General features: G+C 47.9%; 1 protein-coding gene and 1 long non-coding RNA gene across 19 annotated transcripts in view; both read right to left on the bottom strand.

The window, feature by feature from the left end:
- Positions 1-20649, bottom strand: part of LOC118377864 (protein RUFY3-like) — a 56870-nt gene that overhangs the window by 10433 nt on the left and 25788 nt on the right. For 2 of the 3 annotated variants that reach the window (XM_052479878.1, XM_052479877.1), the window contains 3 exons: positions 13246-13413; positions 13013-13110; positions 924-1043 (listed from right to left, as the gene is read on the bottom strand). In XM_052479878.1, the coding sequence (XP_052335838.1) occupies positions 924-1043; positions 13013-13110; positions 13246-13413 (386 nt within the window). Of the gene's footprint in view, positions 1-923; positions 1044-6361; positions 7183-13012; positions 13111-13245; positions 13414-20649 lie in introns of those variants that run through there. The other variant, XM_052479879.1, reaches the window with a different exon arrangement.
- On the bottom strand, positions 8031-12182 carry LOC127911887 (uncharacterized). 16 transcript variants are annotated; one of them, XR_008079772.1, is made up of 8 exons: positions 10022-12182; positions 9934-9977; positions 9846-9889; positions 9670-9801; positions 9407-9626; positions 9276-9363; positions 8838-9101; positions 8031-8795 (listed from the first exon to the last, which is right to left on the bottom strand). It is a non-coding gene; the product is annotated as an uncharacterized LOC127911887 (long non-coding RNA). The 16 variants fall into 16 exon arrangements; XR_008079766.1 differs by having other exon boundaries at positions 9934-12182; XR_008079779.1 differs by lacking the exon at positions 9846-9889.

Genomic DNA, 20649 nt, shown 5'->3' with positions numbered 1-20649 from the left:
ACCTCTACGCAAACAACACCATTCTGTATACTTCTGGCCCTTCTTTGGACATTGTGTTAACTAACATCCAGACCAGCTTCAATGCCATACAACTCTCCTTCTGTGGCCTCCAACTGCTTTAAACGCTAGTAAAACTAAATGCCTGCTCTTCAACCGATCGCTGCCCGCACTTGCCCGCCCGACTAGCATCATTACTCTTGACGGTTCTGACTTAGAATATGTGGACAACTACCAAGGTGTCTGGTTAGACAGTAAACTCTCCTTGCAAACTGACATTAAGCATCTCCAATCCAGAATTAAATCTAGAACCGGCTTCTCCTATTTCGCAACAAAGCCTCATTTGGCCGCCTTTCCTTCCAGTTCTCTGCTACCAGTGACTGGAACGAACTGCAAAAATCACTGAAGCTGGACTCATATCTCCCTCTCTAACTTTAAGCATCAGCTGTCAGAGCAGCTTACCGATCACTGTACCTGTACACAGCCCATCTGTAAATAGCCCGTGTAACCACACCCATTGTGCCATTCATCCGCCTCCATCACCTCATGTTTCGGCAGGATAATCCACAGCCCCATGTCATGAGGCAAACGGTGGTCACACCAGACAGCCATTGAAGAGGAGTGGGACAACATTCCACAGGCCACAAATCAACTCTATGTGAAGGAGATGTTTCACACTGCATGAGGCAACCAGATACTGACTGGTTTTCTGATCCACGACCCTACTTCTTTTTAAAAGGTATCTGTGACCAACAGAGTCATATCTGTATTCCCAGTCACGTGAAATCCATAGATTAGGACCCAATTAATTTATTTAAAAGGATTGATTTCCTTATAGGAAGTGTAACTCAGTAAAATCTTTGCCATGTAGCGTTTTTTGTCATGTCCAGTGTAAATAAATCCAATGAAATGATCCTGATAATTACCTGTGTTTCCGTAGGCGTTCCACCTCCAGCTGTAGAGAGTCTATCTTGTCTCCAAACTCCTGTTTAAACAGTTTATGATCCTCCCGAGCCTGGTCCCGCTCCCTCTCCGCTTGACGGGATCTGCACCGGGGTGGGGGGGGCAAGGTGAACGGGGGGGATGAACTTATGGTAAAATGAAATAACTCATGAACTAAAACTTCAAATGAGAACGACAGAAATGAGAAATGAATTGAAAAAAAAAAGTAGAACTTGTGAACTTTAAATTAAATGAAGAAGACACAACAAACTCATGGTAAATGAAAAGAAGAAAACATAGTGGGTAGAGAGTCTCCATTTCAACAGGAAAAGGAAACAGGAAGAGAAACAGGAAGAGGCCTAAAGAGAAAGCTAGGATACGTCAAAAAGAAAGCGAAGGGAACAGAGACTCCTCCTCCCATCATCCAGAAGCAGACCAGGAGTTTGTATTGAGACTCCTCCTCCCATCATCCAGAAGCAGACCAGGAGTTTGTATTGAGACTCCTCCTCCCATCATCCAGAAGCAGACCAGGAGTTTGTATTGAGACTCCTCCTCCCATCATCCAGAAGCAGACCAGGAGTTTGTATTGAGACTCCTCCTCCCATCATCCAGAAGCAGACCAGGAGTTTGTATTGAGACTCCTCCCATCATCCAGAAGCAGACCAGGAGTTTGTATTGAGACTCCTCCCATCATCCAGAAGCAGACCAGGAGTTTGTATTGAGACTCCTCCTCCCATCATCCAGAAGCAGACCAGGAGTTTGTATTGAGACTCCTCCCATCATCCAGAAGCAGACCAGGAGTTTGTATTGAGACTCCTCCTCCCATCATCCAGAAGCAGACCAGGAGTTTGTATTGAGACTCCTCCTCCCATCATCCAGAAGCAGACCAGGAGTTTGTATTGAGACTCCTCCCATCATCCAGAAGCAGACCAGGAGTTTGTATTGAGACTCCTCCTCCCATCATCCAGAAGCAGACCAGGAGTTTGTATTGAGACTCCTCCTCCCATCATCCAGAAGCAGACCAGGAGTTTGTATTGAGACTCCTCCTCCCATCATCCAGAAGCAGACCAGGAGTTTGTATTGAGACTCCTCCCATCATCCAGAAGCAGACCAGGAGTTTGTATTGAGACTCCTCCTCCCATCATCCAGAAGCAGACCAGGAGTTTGTATTGAGACTCCTCCTCCCATCATCCAGAAGCAGACCAGGAGTTTGTATTGAGACTCCTCCTCCCATCATCCAGAAGCAGACCAGGAGTTTGTATTGAGACTCCTCCCATCATCCAGAAGCAGACCAGGAGTTTGTATAGAGACTCCTCCTCCCATCATCCAGAAGCAGACCAGGAGTTTGTATTGAGACTCCTCCTCCCATCATCCAGAAGCAGACCAGGAGTTTGTATAGAGACTCCTCCTCCCATCATCCAGAAGCAGACCAGGAGTTTGTATAGAGACTCCTCCTCCCATCATCCAGAAGCAGACCAGGAGTTTGTATTGAGACTCCTCCTCCCATCATCCAGAAGCAGACCAGGAGTTTGTATTGAGACTCCTCCTCCCATCATCCAGAAGCAGACCAGGAGTTTGTATTGAGACTCCTCCTCCCATCATCCAGAAGCAGACCAGGAGTTTGTATTGAGACTCCTCCTCCCATCATCCAGAAGCAGACCAGGAGTTTGTATTGAGACTCCTCCCATCATCCAGAAGCAGACCAGGAGTTTGTATTGAGACTCCTCCCATCATCCAGAAGCAGACCAGGAGTTTGTATTGAGACTCCTCCCATCATCCAGAAGCAGACCAGGAGTTTGTATTGAGACTCCTCCCATCATCCAGAAGCAGACCAGGAGTTTGTATTGAGACTCCTCCCATCATCCAGAAGCAGACCAGGAGTTTGTATTGAGACTCCTCCCATCATCCAGAAGCAGACCAGGAGTTTGTATTGAGACTCCTCCCATCATCCAGAAGCAGACCAGGAGTTTGTATTGAGACTCCTCCTCCCATCATCCAGAAGCAGACCAGGAGTTTGTATTGAGACTCCTCCTCCCATCATCCAGAAGCAGACCAGGAGTTTGTATTGAGACTCCTCCTCCCATCATCCAGAAGCAGACCAGGAGTTTGTATGGAGACTCCTCCCATCATCCAGAAGCAGACCAGGAGTTTGTATTGAGACTCCTCCTCCCATCATCCAGAAGCAGACCAGGAGTTTGTATTGAGACTCCTCCTCCCATCATCCAGAAGCAGACCAGGAGTTTGTATTGAGACTCCTCCTCCCATCATCCAGAAGCAGACCAGGAGTTTGTATAGAGACTCCTCCTCCCATCATCCAGAAGCAGACCAGGAGTTTGTATTGAGACTCCTCCTCCCATCATCCAGAAGCAGACCAGGAGTTTGTATAGAGACTCCTCCTCCCATCATCCAGAAGCAGACCAGGAGTTTGTATTGAGACTCCTCCTCCCATCATCCAGAAGCAGACCAGGAGTTTGTATTGAGACTCCTCCCATCATCCAGAAGCAGACCAGGAGTTTGTATAGAGACTCCTCCCATCATCCAGAAGCAGACCAGGAGTTTGTATTGAGACTCCTCCTCCCATCATCCAGAAGCAGACCAGGAGTTTGTATTGAGACTCCTCCTCCCATCATCCAGAAGCAGACCAGGAGTTTGTATTGAGACTCCTCCTCCCATCATCCAGAAGCAGACCAGGAGTTTGTATAGAGATTCCTCCTCCCATCATCCAGAAGCAGACCAGGAGTTTGTATAGAGTATGTGTTTATTATGCTAGTATTGGACTACAGTTGACATCTATAAGGTAATAGAACCACATTACAATGCATTTCCTTTTAACTTGCTTTTCTCCGGGAATACTTTAGCGTTCTCATTCTGACCTGAACTGACCTTTCACACAACCAGTACATCCTTACATGGTGATTTGGGTTGCTGTTCAACGATAGATGTGCTGTTCAGTGCTCTGGGGTGAGATTCCCAAAAACAATATATCTTTTAGCAGTGAGACCATGTTAAAAATCCATCGGTAGGCAATAGAAGAACGATGATCTGAATGCTAAATATTATATTATATTCAGATTAGAGGAGGAAGCAGAACTACAAACTGTGTGTACTGTGATGGTTCAGACGGCATCATACTATAATTACTGTGTTATGTTTCAGGGAGCGCAGATCTTTGACCTTTGGAGTCGAGTTGGGCTTGGTGGCTGGTCTAAGGACCGATGTCTGTCGGGCTGCATATTGTTCCGGAACATTCCTATGGTATTTACTGTGTGGTCATAAAGTATTTACACCTTTGATAAACATGTGCAAAAAAGTGACTGTACATAATAAATATTGAGATATATTGTATGCAACAAAAAGAGATATTATTTTTAACTTTTTTTTTTTAAATCGCTCAGAAAAATAGATTTTCTTTAAAAACAAGTAATAAAAAATTTTTCTCAAAAAAGTTAGGTGTCAAAATGATTAACCGTCCTGTTTTCAATAGTCAGACGGCCCTTTTTGAATTAAAATCAGATGTTTTCAGCGTGTTTCACAGCCAGAGAGGTTGGAGTTCCATGAGGCCACTGACCTTAACAAGAGCTTCATGACCAGTGGGAGAGAAACTATGTCCTCTGACCAGAGCAGCGGTTACAATCCAAGTGCAATTTACGTTTATCAAACTCCCAACGTTTACATTTGTTGGATGACAGGAACACAGAGCACCTTGGCCATAATGTAATAATTAATACATGGTGTTTGATAAATGTTATTGGCTCTTAGATTGGAGCTGAGGGGGGCTTGATCAGGTGACAGGAACACAGAGCACCTTGGCCACACACCAGTGGTGGGTTTAGTGTCTAAATGAGAATGTACGAGCAGAAAATAAAACGACTGTACAACATGATGGTGGATCTTTGATGTTCTGGGGATATTTTGTTTCCTCTGGTCAATAGCATCATGAAATGAGACCAGAACCAGGACATTTAGCCAATAAACCTGGTTGCATCTGACAGAAGACTGAAACATGACCACAAGTGGGACTTCCAGCAGGACAATAACCCCAAGCACACATCAAAATCCACAAAGAAAATGTTAAATTAGCCACAAAATAAAATACTTGTTAAACAAAATGTTTTTCTCTGAGCAATTGTATTTGTATAAAATAATTACCCAATTGTTTTGGAGCATACAATATAGCTAAGTATGATTTCGTTTATACGGTAATTAGTGCTCATCTTATTCAAGCGTGTCAATAATTTCAGACCCCACTGTATCTATATAGTAAACGGCTCTGAGGTATAGCCTACGATAGTCTGATCTAAGGACCTATGCTACCGTTGGCAGAGATGGGCTACACTTGATACATCCATTTCAATTACTTAAGTATTTTTGTAAATGTGTATTTCCCCAGCCTGAACGACACTCCAGTGTATTCTGTAACAGGATACTTTCGAAAGATGTCATTCGTATTTTCAGAAATAGAAAATACTCTTTTTTTTTTTCAAATAGCGATTCATGATTTTGTGGCCCCCTTTTCACCCTGCATTGGTACCAGTAGTCTGATGGCACTACGGTGTGATAAGAACGTCTGCTGAATGAACTAAACATACATGTATATGTAAAAACGAACAATTGCAAAGCATGCTGAGTATTATTTGGATGAGCTCCGCCCCAGAAAAAAAAAAGGCCAATAGTAATACCCAGTGTGCTTTGCAGTTCATTTTGGTCTGTTCATTTTCATAATATTTTAGTCACTTAAGCCTTCCGCATCCTTCGGGTTTGCGCTAAACTAGAGTGCTCGCATACTTCCTTAAGTCCTTTGCTTGAAAAAAAAAGAGGGGAAAAAAGTGACAATAGTACTGTTTGTCCATCTTAAGACACCGTAGCCAGTATACACTTCCTCAAAATAGTAAGAATGAATCTAAGCTAACTCAAGAAATCCGTCATTGGCGGTTTTTTTTGCCGAGGAGATCCTAGTCCCGCAATTTTAGAAGAAAAAAAACGTCCCAAAATGTCATCACAATATACATGCATGAACCGTCCTTAGTGTTTGGGAAGGGAAGCACACGTCTTTACAGTTCAACTAAGGTCGATACCAACATATCACAGTCATAGCAAGTAAAACGATTCTGTCACCATTGCTGAGGATGCTGTTGCTGTTCGGGCCGGCTACTTGCAAATGTATTTCTGTATACAAATACAAAATACATGTATTTTTTGAAGTATTTTGTCGTTTATTTTTGATACATTGATCTTTATGGTATTTTGTAAATTCGTGCCAATTCTTGACTGTAGAGGGGGGGGGGGGCTTCAGGGGATCGATTTACAAGAAACAACAGCATCCATTTACATTTTTCAGAACAGTACACCCATCTCTCTACCCGGACATGTCTGACATCCCAAACTCGAAGTCTTGCATCAGGGAACATTCATTACATGTGTGTGGGGGGATCTGATATCGTTATTCCTTACGGAATGAACCCAAGCTAAAGTCCTGAAACCCAGCGAGCAGAATGGAGCCCCCTCTGCACTGCTAGCATCACATGGAAGAACAGAAAACCAGGCTAGAGGAAGCCAGAGAGACTATATCAGTCAGGAGAGGAGAGGTTTAGGAAAGAAAAATGTAATTTAACACTAGAGAAAGGAACCGCAACAGATGTCATACCAAAAAATAAGTAACCTAGTTAAAGGGATAGTCCGGGATTTCGGCAATAAGGTCCTTTATCTACTTCCCTACAGTAAGATGAACTCGTGGACAGCATTTTCATGTCTCTGTGTGCAGTTTGAAGACAGTTGCTAACTAGCACTGGTACAATTGCTAACTAGAGTCAGCGCGATGACTGGAAGTTTATGGTATATGCTAGCAGACCCGATTGCATTCCAGTCATTGCGCTAACATTAGTTAGCATGATCACAGATACCATAGACCTCCAGTCATTGCCCTAACGCTAGTTAGCAATTGCGCTAGCGCTAGTTTGCAACTTCCTTCAAACTGCACGCGGAGACATACAAAATGGCATCCACAAGTTCATCTAACTCTAGGGAAGTAGATACATGACCTCTTTGCCAAAATCCTGAAATATCCCTATAAGTTATTTCTATATTATGCAAATATTGTTTTTCTGATTTGGATCAGAGTTTATCAAACTATGATGTGGGTGTCATTCTGGGGAACAGAGGAGAGGAGAGGACTACTGCTGCTTCTGAAGCAGTTTCTCTGCGTTGGAACTCAAGCTTCTGGCCTGCTTCACACAGTCTTCCTCACTGTGAGGAGGAGATAGTGGAGGAAGAGGTAAAGAACCAAGAAATGAAAGGGATGGATAAATGGAAAGATAAAAGAAAGTAGCGATGGATAGAATAGATAGAGAGGGAGAAAAGGAAGAGGGTAGTTACTAAGCCCTGGAAAGAATACATGTTTAGATTAGATCTGACAGTCAAAAACACTGGCAAGAGTCTGTCCAAAGCTTTGTCAGAGGAGATTCTCTCTCAATCCACGATTGGTCTTCATCTGGGTCCATGAAATCCATCCTAAATGCTTTGGGTAAACTCCAGTCCTATTATTCTGAGTAGTAGACTAGTGGTGTAGTAGAGTAGTAGACTAGTGGTGTAGTAGAGTAGTAGACTAGTGTAGTAGAGTAGTAGACTAGTGGTGTAGTAGAGTAGTAGACTAGTGGTGTAGTAGAGTAGTAGACTACTGGTGTAGTAGAGTAGTAGACTACTGGTGTAGAGTGGTAGACTACTGGTGTAGAGTGGTAGACTACTGGTGTAGAGTGGTAGACTACTGGTGTAGAGTGGTAGACTACTGGTGTAGAGTGGTAGACTACTGGTGTAGAGTGGTAGACTACTGGTGTAGAGTGGTAGACTACTGGTGTAGAGTGGTAGACTACTGGTGTAGAGTGGTAGACTATAGTACTCAGGGCTCTAAATGAACAATTTTCAATGTCAGCTCTGGTCCCGAATGTAAAAAGTTATGATCACAACAGAAAACATAGTCGCACTAGAAAAGCAGATGTTTTAATTGATTGATAAAGCCTCTATTGGGCCTCTATTGGGCCTCTATTGGGCCTCTATTGGGCCTCTATTGGGCCTCTATTCTATTGGGCCTCTATTGGGCCTCTATTGGGCCTCTATTGGGCCTATATGAAATGGAGCTACTTTTGAAGCACATGCTGTGTGCTAGAAAACAAATTACCATTTTAAAACATTGTTTTAACACCCTGCCCAATACATCATCACCGTACATTGGCTATGCTTGAATTGCTCCGCCAATGTTGTTCTTCTCAGACCATTTAACTTGACATACATTAATCACACCAGTAATAGATAGACAATAGACAATTCTTCTATTACTTGTGAGGCACAGCTGATTTTAATGGTGCCTGCATCTGATGGACAGTTTCAGCAGAGGGAGGGAGAGAGAGCAGCAGAGGATCTTCCTCTCACATCTGTCCCTCCCTCCACTGAAACTGACCAAAAGGGTCACTGTCTTCCAGCTGACAACGAAACTCGAGTCGCACCGCATTCTTTTTTACAAAGATGTCACCGGAGAAGAAAGCTGATGTTTTTCCGTGTCCCCAACCAATTGTGTTTTTTGTTCGTTTATTTGCGTTGTTTGTAATGTTTTTTTTTTTTTTTTACTTATTTTGTACATAATGTTGCCGCCAAGTTCCTTGGTGGCCACATCACCAACAAACTAACACGGACCAAACACACTAAGACAGTTGTGAAGAGGGCAGGACAAAACCTATTCCCCCCCCAGGAGACAGTTGTGAAGAGGGCAGGACAAAACCTATTCCCCCTCAGGAGACAGTCGTGAAGAGGGCACGACAAAACCTATTCCCCCTCAGGAGACAGTCGTGAAGAGGGCACGACAAAACCTATTCCCCCTCAGGAGACAGTCGTGAAGAGGGGGACAAAACCTATTCCCCCTCAGGAGACAGTCGTGAAGAGGGCACGACAAAACCTATTCCCCCTCAGGAGACAGTCGTGAAGAGGGCACGACAAAACCTATTCCCCCTCAGGAGACAGTCGTGAAGAGGGCACGACAAAACCTATTCCCCCTCAGGAGACAGTCGTGAAGAGGGCACGACAAAACCTATTCCCCCTCAGGAGACAGTCGTGAAGAGGGCACGACAAAACCTATTCCCCCTCAGGAGACAGTCGTGAAGAGGGCACGACAAAACCTATTCCCCCTCAGGAGACAGTCGTGAAGAGGGCAGGACAAAACCTATTCCCCTCAGGAGACAGTCGTGAAGAGGGCAGGACAAAACCTATTCCCCTCAGGAGACAGTCGTGAAGAGGGCACGACAAAACCTATTCCCCTCAGGAGACAGTCGTGAAGAGGAGCACGACAAAACCTATTCCCCCTCAGGAGACAGTCGTGAAGAGGGCACGACAAAACCTATTCCCCCTCAGGAGACAGTCGTGAAGAGGGCACGACAAAACCTATTCCCCTCAGGAGACAGTTGTGAAGAGGGCAGGACAAAACCTATTCCCCCTCAGGAGACAGTCGTGAAGAGGGCACGACAAAACCTATTCCCCCTCAGGAGACAGTCGTGAAGAGGGCACGACAAAACCTATTCCCCCTCAGGAGACAGTCGTGAAGAGGGCACGACAAAACCTATTCCCCCTCAGGAGACAGTCGTGAAGAGGGCACGACAAAACCTATTCCCCCTCAGGAGACAGTCGTGAAGAGGGCACGACAAAACCTATTCCCCCCAGGAGACAGTCGTGAAGAGGGCACGACAAAACCTATTCCCCCTCAGGAGACAGTCGTGAAGAGGGCACGACAAAACCTATTCCCCCTCAGGAGACAGTCGTGAAGAGGGCACGACAAAACCTATTCCCCCTCAGGAGACAGTCGTGAAGAGGGCACGACAAAACCTATTCCCCCCCAGGAGACAGTCGTGAAGAGGGCACGACAAAACCTATTCCCCCTCAGGAGACAGTCGTGAAGAGGGCACGACAAAACCTATTCCCCCTCTGGAGACAGTCGTGAAGAGGGCACGACAAAACCTATTCCCCCTCAGGAGACAGTCGTGAAGAGGGCACGACAAAACCTATTCCCCCTCAGGAGACAGTCGTGAAGAGGGCAGGACAAAACCTATTCCCCCTCAGGAGACTGAAAGGATTTGGCATGGGTCCTCAGATCCTCAAAAGGTTCTACAGCTGCACCATCGAGAGCATCCTGACTGGCTGCATCACCGCCTGGTATGGCAACTGCTCAGCCTCCGACCACAAGGCACTACAGAGGGTAGTGCGAACGGCCCAGTACATCAGTGGGGCCAAGCTTCCTGCTATCCAGGACCTCTACACAAGGCGGTGTCAGAGGAAGGCCCTAAAAATGGTCAACGACTCTAGCCACCCTAGTCATAGACTGTTCTCTCTGCTACCGCACGGCAAACGGTACTGGAGTGCCAAGTCTAGGTCCAAGAGGCTTCTAAACAGCTTCTACCCCCAAGCCATAAGACTCCTGAACAGCTAATCAAATGGCTACCCAGACTATTTGCATTGACCCCCACCTTTACACTGCTGCTACTCTCTGTTATTATCATAGTCACTTTACCTCTAGCTACATGTACATATTACCTCAACTAACCGGTGCCCCCAGCACATAGACTCTGTATCGGTATCCCCCTGTATTTAGTCTCGCTATTTTACTGCTGCTCTTTAATTACTTGTTACTTTTTATTTCTTATTCATATATTTTTTAAACTGCGTTGTTGGTTAGGGGCTCGTAGGTAAACATTTCACTGTAATACGTGTTGTATGTGGCCTAATAAAATGTGATTTGATTTGACATTTCTGCCTCCTCGATATCAAAAAGACAAGGCGAGGTAATCAGAAGACTTTGCTATTTTATTTATCCATTATTTTACCAGGTAAATTGACTGAGAACACGTTCTCATTTGCAGCAACGACCTGGGGATTAGTTACAGGGGAGAGGAGGGGGATGAATGAGCCAATTGTAAACTGGGGATTATTAGTGACCGTGATGTTTTGAGGGCCAGATTGGGAATTTAGCCAGGACACCGGGGTTAACACCCCTACTCTTACTCTTACGATAAGTGCCACGGGATCTTTAATGACCTCAGAGAGTCAGGACACCGGGGTTAACACCCCTACTCTTACGATAAGTACCATGGGATCTTTAATGACCTCAGAGAGTCAGGACACCCGTTTAACGTCCCATCTGAAAGACGACACCCTACACAGGGCAGTGTCCCCAATCACTGCCCTGGGGCATTGGGATATTATTTACACCAGAGGAAAGAGTGCCTCCTACTGGCCCTCCAACACCACTTCCAGCAGCATCTGGTCTCCCATCCAGGGACTGACCAGGACAAACCCTGCTTAGCTTCAGAAGCAAGCCAGCAGTGGTATGTATGCAGGGTGGTATGCTGCTGGCTATACATTCATCTGCAGTGTGAGCAGGAAAACACACATTTTATGGCTCATAAAAGTGTTGACAGTGATGAATAACAACCAACATGAAGTTACTCCTAAAAACAGCAGCTCGTTGCTGAATTCGTTGACAGTCTCTAGGACTGGTTTTAAAAGGTTTTTTAATCTCAGAGTATCACATTTGCTGTGCGTTCAAGGAGACTGCAGACACCGTAATCTGAACCATCTGATTGGCCAGCCATAGGCCTATAGGTACTCTTGATTTGTTTTCCGGGTCCGGGGCGTATGACACTCAGAGGCAGCGGTACAGCGAAGCCCGACAACAATTATTCTGGGTTTAGTTTTTCTCACCGATGCGCCCTAATACAAATTCCAGATTCTCTCAGCAAAATATTTAGGAGCATATGCAACTAAAATAGTAGTAGTGGAGTGCGCTTTAGAGCCCTGAGTGTAGTGTGGAGTGGAGTGCACTTTAGAGCCCTGAGTGTAGTGTAGAGTGTGTAGTGGAGTGCACTTTAGAGCCCTGAGTGTAGTGTGGAGTGGAGTGCACTTTAGAGCCCTGAGTGTAGTGTAGAGTGTGTAGTGGAGTGCACTTTAGAGCCCTGAGTGTAGTGTGTAGTGGAGTGCACTTTAGAGCCCTGAGTGTAGTGTGTAGTGGAGTGCACTTTAGAGCCCTGAGTGTAGAGTGTGTAGTGGAGTGCACTTTAGAGCCCTGAGTGTAGTGTAGAGTGGAGTGCACTTTAGAGCCCTGAGTGTAGTGTGTAGTGGAGTGCACTTTAGAGCCCTGAGTGTAGTGTAGAGTGTGTAGTGGAGTGCACTTTAGAGCCCTGAGTGTAGTGTAGAGTGGAGTGCACTTTAGAGCCCTGAGTGTAGTGGAGTGCACTTTAGAGCCCTGAGTGTAGTGAGTAGTGGAGTGCACTTCAGAGCCCTGAGTGTAGTGTGTAGTGGAGTGCGCTTTAGAGCCCTGAGTGTAGTGTGGAGTGGAGTGCACTTTAGAGCCTGAGTGTAGTGTAGAGTGGAGTGCACTTCAGAGCCCTGAGTGTAGTGTGTAGTGGAGTGCGCTTTAGAGCCCTGAGTGTAGTGTAGAGTGGAGTGCACTTTAGAGCCCTGAGTGTAGTGGAGTGCACTTTAGAGCCCTGAGTGTAGTGGAGTGCACTTTAGAGCCCTGAGTGTAGTGTAGAGTGGAGTGCACTTCAGAGCCCTGAGTGTAGTGTGTAGTGGAGTGCGCTTTAGAGCCCTGAGTGTAGTGTAGAGTGTGTAGTGGAGTGCACTTTAGAGCCCTGAGTGTAGTGTAGAGTGGAGTGCACTTTAGAGCCCTGAGTGTAGAGTGTGTAGTGGAGTGCACTTTAGAGCCCTGAGTGTAGTGTAGAGTGTGTAGTGGAGTGCACTTCAGAGCCCTGAGTGTAGTGTAGAGTGTGTAGTGGAGTGCACTTTAGAGCCCTGAGTGTAGTGTAGAGTGTGTAGTGGAGTGCACTTCAGAGCCCTGAGTGTAGTGTAGAGTGTGTAGTGGAGTGCACTTCAGAGCCCTGAGTGTAGTGTAGAGTGTGTAGTGGAGTGCACTTCAGAGCCCTGAGTGTAGTGTAGAGTGTGTAGTGTAGTGTGTAGTGTAGAGTGTGTAGTGGAGAGTGTGTAGTGTAGAGTGTGTAGTGTAGTGTGTAGTGTAGTGTGTGTAGATGGGGTCACTTCCCACCTGATCTCTAGCTGTTTAATAGTCCCAGCCATCTGATTGGTCTTCTCCTCTAGGCGACTGATGACCTCACTCTTCTGCTTGGCGCTCACCTCCGAGCTCTGTGAACACCCAAGGTTGGGATCAATTACACCTCAATACACTTAACTCAAATTCCAATAACGGAGTTAGTGTGGGTCTTTGTAAAAAATATAACACATTTCTACAAGAGCCGCTCTCACACCCAAGGCGTGTACCTGGGACTTCTGCGCGAGCTGCAGGTTGAGGGTCCGGAGATCATCCAGCTGTTGTCGTAGTTCCACCAGAGCATCCTGTTTCTCACACATATCCGTCTCTAACATCTTCATAGACAGCTCCATCTCCTGTTTCATACCAATCTGAACCTCCAACTCCTTCTCTACATCCTGGAGGAGGAGAGAGACTGGTTAGTACGGGAAGCAGGGAGAGAGGGGGAGGGTTAGTACGGGGTGCAGGGAGAGGGGGAGGGTTAGTACGGGAAGCGGGGAGAGGGGGAGGGTTAGTACGGGGAGAGGGGGAGGGTTAGTACGGGAAGCAGGGGAGAGGGGGAGGGTTAGTACGGGAAGCGGGGAGAGGGGAGGGTTTGTACGGGAAGCGGGGGAGGGTTTGTACGGGAAGCGGGGGGAGGGTTTGTACGGGGAGCAGGGAGAGAGGGGGAGGGTTAGTACGGGGAGCAGGGAGAGGGGAGGGTTAGTACGGGAGAGGGGAAGGGTTAGTACGGGGGGGGAGGGGGAGAGGGTTAGTACGGGAAGCGGGGGAGGGTTTGTACGGGAGCAGGGAGAGAGGGGGAGGGTTAGTACGGGAGCAGGTCGAGAGGGGAGGGTTAGTACGGGGAGCAGGGAGAGAGGGGGAGGGTTAGTACGGGAGCAGGGAGAGAGGGGAGGGTTAGTACGGGAAGCAGGGAGAGAGGGGAGGGTTAGTACGGGAAGCAGGGAGAGAGGGGGGTACGGGAAGCGGGGGAGGGTTAGTACGGGGAGCAGGGAGAGGGGGAGGGTTAGTACGGGGAGCAGGGGAGAGGGGAGGGTTAGTACGGGGAGCAGGGAGAGAGGGGAGGGTTAGTAAGGGGAGCAGGGAGAGAGGGGGAGGGTACGGGAAGCAGGGAGAGGGGGAGGGTTAGTACGGGAGAGGGGAGAGGGGAGGGTTAGTACGGGAGCAGGGAGAGAGGGGAGGGTTAGTACGGGGTGCAGGGGAGAGGGGGAGGGTTAGTACAGGGTGCAGGGAGAGAGGGGAGGGTTAGTACGGGGATCAGGGAGAGGGGGAGGGTTAGTACGGGAGCAGGGAGAGAGGGGGAGGGTTAGTACGGGGAGCAGGGAGAGAGGGGGAGGGTTAGTACGGGGTGCAGGGAGAGGGGGAGGGTTAGTACGGGGTGCAGGGAGAGAGGGGAGGGTTAGTACGGGGAGCAGGGAGAGGGGGAGGGTTAGTACGGGGAGCAGGGAGAGGGGGAGGGTTAGTACGGGAGCAGGGAGAGAGGGGAGGGTTAGTACGGGGGCAGGGAGAGAGGGGAGGGTTAGTACGGGGCGCAGGGAGAGAGGAGAGGGGGACGGGTTAGTACTGGGGTGCAGGGAGAGAGGGGGAAGGGTTAGTACGGGCGAGGAAGAGAGGGGGACGGGTTAGTGCAGGGAGAGGGGAGGGTTAGTACGGGGAGCAGGGAGAGAGGGGAGGGTTAGTACGGGAGCAGGGAGAGAGGGGACGGGTTAGTACGGGGAGCAGGGAGAGAGGGGGAGGGTTAGTACGGGGAGCAGGGAGAGAGGGGAGGGTTAGTACGAGGTGGAGAGGGGGACGGGTTAGTACGGGGAGCAGAGGAAGGATTGATGAATGATGGAGGATGAATGATGGAGAGGACGGAGGATGAATGATGGAGAGGACGGAGGAAGGATAGATGACTGAGGGAGAGGGATAGATGACTGAGGAGAGGGAGAGATGACTGAGGGAGAGGGATAGATGACTGAGGGAGAGATGACTGAGGGAGAGATGACTGAGGAGAGGGATAGATGACTGAGGGAGAGGGATAGATGACTGAGGGAGGGATAGATGACTGAGGAGAGGGATAGATGACTGAGGGAGAGGGATAGATGACTGAGGGAGAGGGATAGATGACTGAGGGAGAGGGATAGATGACTGAGGGAGAGGGATAGATGACTGAGGGAGAGGGATAGATGACTGAGGGAGAGGGATAGAGGACTGAGGGAGAGGGATAGATGAGGGAGAGGGATAGATGACTGAGGGAGAGGGATAGATGACTGAGGGAGAGGGATAGATGACTGAGGGAGAGGGATAGATGACTGAGGGAGAGGGATAGATGACTGAGGGAGAGGGATAGATGACTGAGGGAGAGGGATAGATGACTGAGGGAGAGGGATAGATGACTGAGGGAGAGGGATAGATGACTGAGGGAGAGGGATAGAGGACTGAGGGAGAGGGATAGAGGACTGAGGGAGAGGGATAGATGACTGAGGGAGAGGGATAGATGACTGAGGGAGAGGGATAGATGACTGAGGGAGAGGGATAGATGACTGAGGGAGAGGGATAGATGACTGAGGGAGAGGGATAGATGACTGAGGGAGAGGGATAGAGGACTGAGGGAGAGGGATAGAGGACTGAGGGAGAGGGATAGATGACTGAGGGAGAGGGATAGATGACTGAGGGAGAGGGATAGATGACTGAGGGAGAGGGATAGATGACTGAGGGAGAGGGATAGATGACTGAGGGAGAGGATAGAGGACTGAGGGAGAGATGACTGAGGGAGAGGGATAGATGACTGAGGGAGAGGGATAGAGGACTGAGGGAGAGGGATAGAGGACTGAGGGAGAGATGACTGAGGGAGAGGGATAGATGACTGAGGGAGAGGGATAGAGGACTGAGGGAGAGGGATAGAGGACTGAGGAGAGGGATAGATGACTGAGGGAGAGGGATAGATGACTGAGGGAGAGGGATAGATGACTGAGGGAGAGGGATAGAGGACTGAGGGAGAGGGATAGAGGACTGAGGGAGAGGGATAGAGGACTGAGGGAGAGGGATAGATGACTGAGGGAGAGGGATAGATGACTGAGGGAGAGGGATAGATGACTGAGGGAGAGGGATAGATGACTGAGGGAGAGGGATAGATGACTGAGGGAGAGGGATAGAGGACTGAGGGAGAGGGATAGAGGACTGAGGGAGAGGGATAGATGACTGAGGGAGAGGGATAGATGACTGAGGGAGAGGGATAGATGACTGAGGGAGAGGGATAGATGACTGAGGGAGAGGGATAGATGACTGAGGGAGAGGGATAGATGACTGAGGGAGAGGGATAGATGACTGAGGGAGAGGGATAGATGACTGAGGGAGAGGGATAGAGGACTGAGGGAGAGGGATAGATGACTGAGGGAGAGGGATAGATGACTGAGGGAGAGGATAGATGACTGAGGGAGAGGGATAGATGAGGGAGAGGGATAGATGAGGGAGAGGGATAGATGACTGAGGGAGAGGGATAGATGACTGAGGGAGAGGGATAGATGAGGGAGAGGGATAGAGGACTGAGGGAGAGGGATAGAGGACTGAGGGAGAGGGATAGATGACTGAGGGAGAGGGATAGATGACTGAGGGAGAGGGATAGATGACTGAGGGAGAGGGATAGATGACTGAGGAGAGGGATAGAGGACTGAGGGAGAGGGATAGAGGACTGAGGGAGAGGGATAGAGGACTGAGGGAGAGGGATAGAGGACTGAGGGAGAGGGATAGAGGACTGAGGGAGAGATGACTGAGGGAGAGGGATAGATGACTGAGGGAGAGGGATAGAGGACTGAGGGAGAGGGATAGAGGACTGAGGGAGAGGGATAGATGACTGAGGGAGAGGGATAGAGGACTGAGGGAGAGGGATAGAGGACTGAGGGAGAGGGATAGATGACTGAGGGAGAGGGATAGAGGACTGAGGGAGAGGGATAGATGACTGAGGGAGAGGGATAGATGACTGAGGGAGAGGGATAGATGACTGAGGGAGAGGGATAGATGACTGAGGGAGAGGGATAGAGACTGAGGGAGAGATGACTGAGGGAGAGGGATAGATGACTGAGGGAGAGGGATAGAGGACTGAGGGAGAGGGATAGAGGACTGAGGGAGAGATGACTGAGGAGAGGGATAGATGACTGAGGGAGAGGGATAGAGGACTGAGGGAGAGGGATAGAGGACTGAGGGAGAGGGATAGATGACTGAGGGAGAGGGATAGAGGACTGAGGGAGAGGGATAGATGACTGAGGGAGAGGGATAGATGACTGAGGGAGAGGGATAGATGACTGAGGGAGAGGGATAGATGACTGAGGGAGAGGGATAGATGACTGAGGGAGAGGGATAGATGACTGAGGGAGAGGGATAGAGGACTGAGGGAGAGGGATAGAGGACTGAGGGAGAGGGATAGAGGACTGAGGGAGAGGGATAGAGGACTGAGGGAGAGGGATAGAGGACTGAGGGAGAGGGATAGAGGACTGAGGGAGAGGGATAGAGGACTGAGGGAGAGGGATAGAGGACTGAGGGAGAGGGATAGATGACTGAGGGAGAGGGATAGATGACTGAGGGAGAGGGATAGAGGACTGAGGGAGAGGGATAGATGACTGAGGGAGAGGGATAGATGACTGAGGGAGAGGGATAGATGACTGAGGGAGAGGGATAGATGACTGAGGGAGAGGGATAGATGACTGAGGGAGAGGGATAGATGACTGAGGGAGAGGGATAGATGACTGAGGGATAGATGACTGAGGGAGAGGGATAGAGAGACAATCTGCACTAGAGGTCGACCGATTATAATTTTTCAACGCCGATACAGATTATTGGAGGACCAAAAAAAGCCGATACCGATTAAATCGGGCGATTTTTTACATTTATTTGTAATAATGACAATTACAACAATACTGAATGAACACTTATTTTAACTTAATATAATACATCAATAAAAATCTATTTAGCCTCAAATAAATAATGAAACATGTTTAATTTGGTTTAAATAATGCAAAAACAAAGTGTTGGAGAAAAAAGTAAAAGTGCAATATGTGCCATGTAAGAAAGCTAACGTTTCAGTTCCTTGCTCAGAACATGAGAACATATGAAAGCTGGTGGTTCCTTTTAACATGAGACTTCAATATTCCCAGGTAAGAAGTTTTAGGTTGTAGTGGTTATAGTTATTATAGGACTATTTCCCTCTATACCATTTGTATTTCATTAAACTTTGACTATTGGATGTTCTTATAGGCACTTTAGTAATGCCAGTGTAACAGTATAGCTTCCGTCCCCTCTCGGTCCTCCCTGGGCTCGAACCAGCAACACATCGACAACAGCCACCATCGAAGCAGTGTTACCCATGCAGAGCAAGGGGAACAACTGATAGAGGAAATTATGGTTGAAATTATTAATTATGTATACATTATTGATTAGAACCATTTATTCTAATACTATTATGTTATGGTATGAAAAGTATGAGTTCTTGGTTAAAGCTGTTACTGAAAATGTAAGCAGAACGAATTAATTGTCTGTGCCTCTTGGGAAGGTTAAGGGGAGAGATGATATAGCTTTTCAGACAAGATAAGAATGTTTGGGTTATGTTCCATTAGGGGAGAAAAAGTATATATTTTAGACAGATTGGAATGTCTGTTTTATGAGGGGAGTAGAAGATCTCCAGGCCTGAGTATACTACGCTATTGTAAGGATGGGAGAGAGTGTGAAACTGATGACGTCATTTTATGTTCTCTCTTTAAAATGTAATGTTCTTTGTATTTTGGGTCAGTACTCATCAAGAATAAATGCTGAACTTGTTTTTAAGACTGGTCTCTTGCTAATTCATGGAAATGATAAACTTACAACTTATCATGAAATAGATAAGAGTGTGAATTTGGTTTTGGCTGCATGTAGAATTCCTCTATCAATAACTACTCCAAGTCTCAGAGCGAGTGACGTTTAATATAATAATAATAATATATGCCATTTAGCAGACGCTTTTATCCAAAGCGACTTACAGTCATGTGTGCATACATTCTACGTATGGGTGGTCCCGGGGATCGAACCCACTACCCTGGCGTTACAAGCGCCATGCTCTACCAACTGAGCTACAGAAGGACCATAGTTTGAAACGCTATTAGCGCGCACCCCGCTAACTAGCTAGCCATTTCCCATCGGTTATACCAGCCTAGTCTCGTTAGTTGATAGGCTTGAAGTCATAAACAGCTCAATGCTTGAAGCACAACGAAGAGCTGCTGGCAAAACGCAGGAAAGTGCTGTTTGAATGAATGCTTAGGAGCCTGCTGCTGCCTCCCATCGCTCAGTCAGACTGCTCTATCAAATCATAGACTTAATTATAACATGATAACACACAGAAATACGAGCCTTAGGTCATTAATATGGTCGAATCCGGAAACGATCATCTGGAAAACAAGACGTTTATTCTTTCAGTGAAATAAGGAACCATTCCTAAGGCATCCATCGGTCATTCCTAAGGCATCCATCGGTCGTTCCTAAGGCATCCATCGGTCATTCCTAAGGCATCCATCGGTCGTTCCTAAGGCATCCATCGGTCGTTCCTAAGGCATCCATTAGGCATCCATGGTCGTTCCTAAGGCATCCATCGGTCATTCCTAAGGCATCCATCGGTCGACGTTCCTAAGGCATCCATCTTTCTAAGGCATCCATCGGTCGTTCCTAAGGCATCCATCGGTCGTTCCTAAGGCATCCATCGGTCGTTCCTAAGGCATCCATCGGTCGTTCCTAAGGCATCCATCGGTCGTTCCTAAGGCATCCATCGGTCGTTCCTAAGGCATCCATCGGTCGTCTAAGGCATCCATCGGTCATTCCTAAGGCATCCATCGGTCGTCCTAAGGCATCCATCGGTCGTTCCTAAGGCATCCATCGGTCGTTCCTAAGGCATCCATCGGTCATTCCTAAGGCATCCATCGGTCGTTCTAAGGCATCCATCGGTCATTCCTAAGGCATCCATCGGTCGTTCCTAAGGCATCCATCGGTCATTCCTAAGGCAACCATCGGTCGTTCCTAAGGCATCCATCGGTCCTAAGGCATCCATCGGTCGTTCCTAAGGCATCCATCGGTCGTTCCTAAGGCATCCATCGGTCGTTCCTAAGGCATCCATCGGGTTCCTAAGGCATTCCTAAGGCATCCATCGGTCGTTCCTAAGGCATCCATCGGTCGTTCCTAAGGCATCCATCGGTCGTTCCTAAGGCATCCATCGGTCGTTCCTAAGGCATCCATCGGTCGTTCCTAAGGCATCCATCGGTCATTCCTAAGGCATCCATCGGTCATTCCTAAGGCATCCATCGGTCGTTCCTAAGGCATCCATCGGTCGTTCCTAAGGCATCCATCGGTCGTTCCTAAGGCATCCATCGGTCGTTCTAAGGCATCCATCGGTCGTTCCTAAGGCATCCATCGGTCGTTCTAAGGCATCCATCGGTCGTAAGGCATCCATCGGTCCTAAGGCATCCATCGGTCGTTCCTAAGGCATCCATCGGTCGTTCCTAAGGCATCCATCGGTCGTTCCTAAGGCATCCATCGGTCGTTCCTAAGGCATCCATCGGTCGTTCCTAAGGCATCCATCGGTCGTTCCTAAGGCATCCATCGGTCGTTCCTAAGGCATCCATCGGTCGTTCCTA

This window comes from Oncorhynchus keta, chromosome 25 (assembly GCF_023373465.1).
Source record: "Oncorhynchus keta strain PuntledgeMale-10-30-2019 chromosome 25, Oket_V2, whole genome shotgun sequence".
Taxonomy (NCBI): Eukaryota; Metazoa; Chordata; class Actinopteri; order Salmoniformes; family Salmonidae; genus Oncorhynchus; species Oncorhynchus keta.
This window is presented reverse-complemented; position numbering and strand designations above follow the sequence as displayed.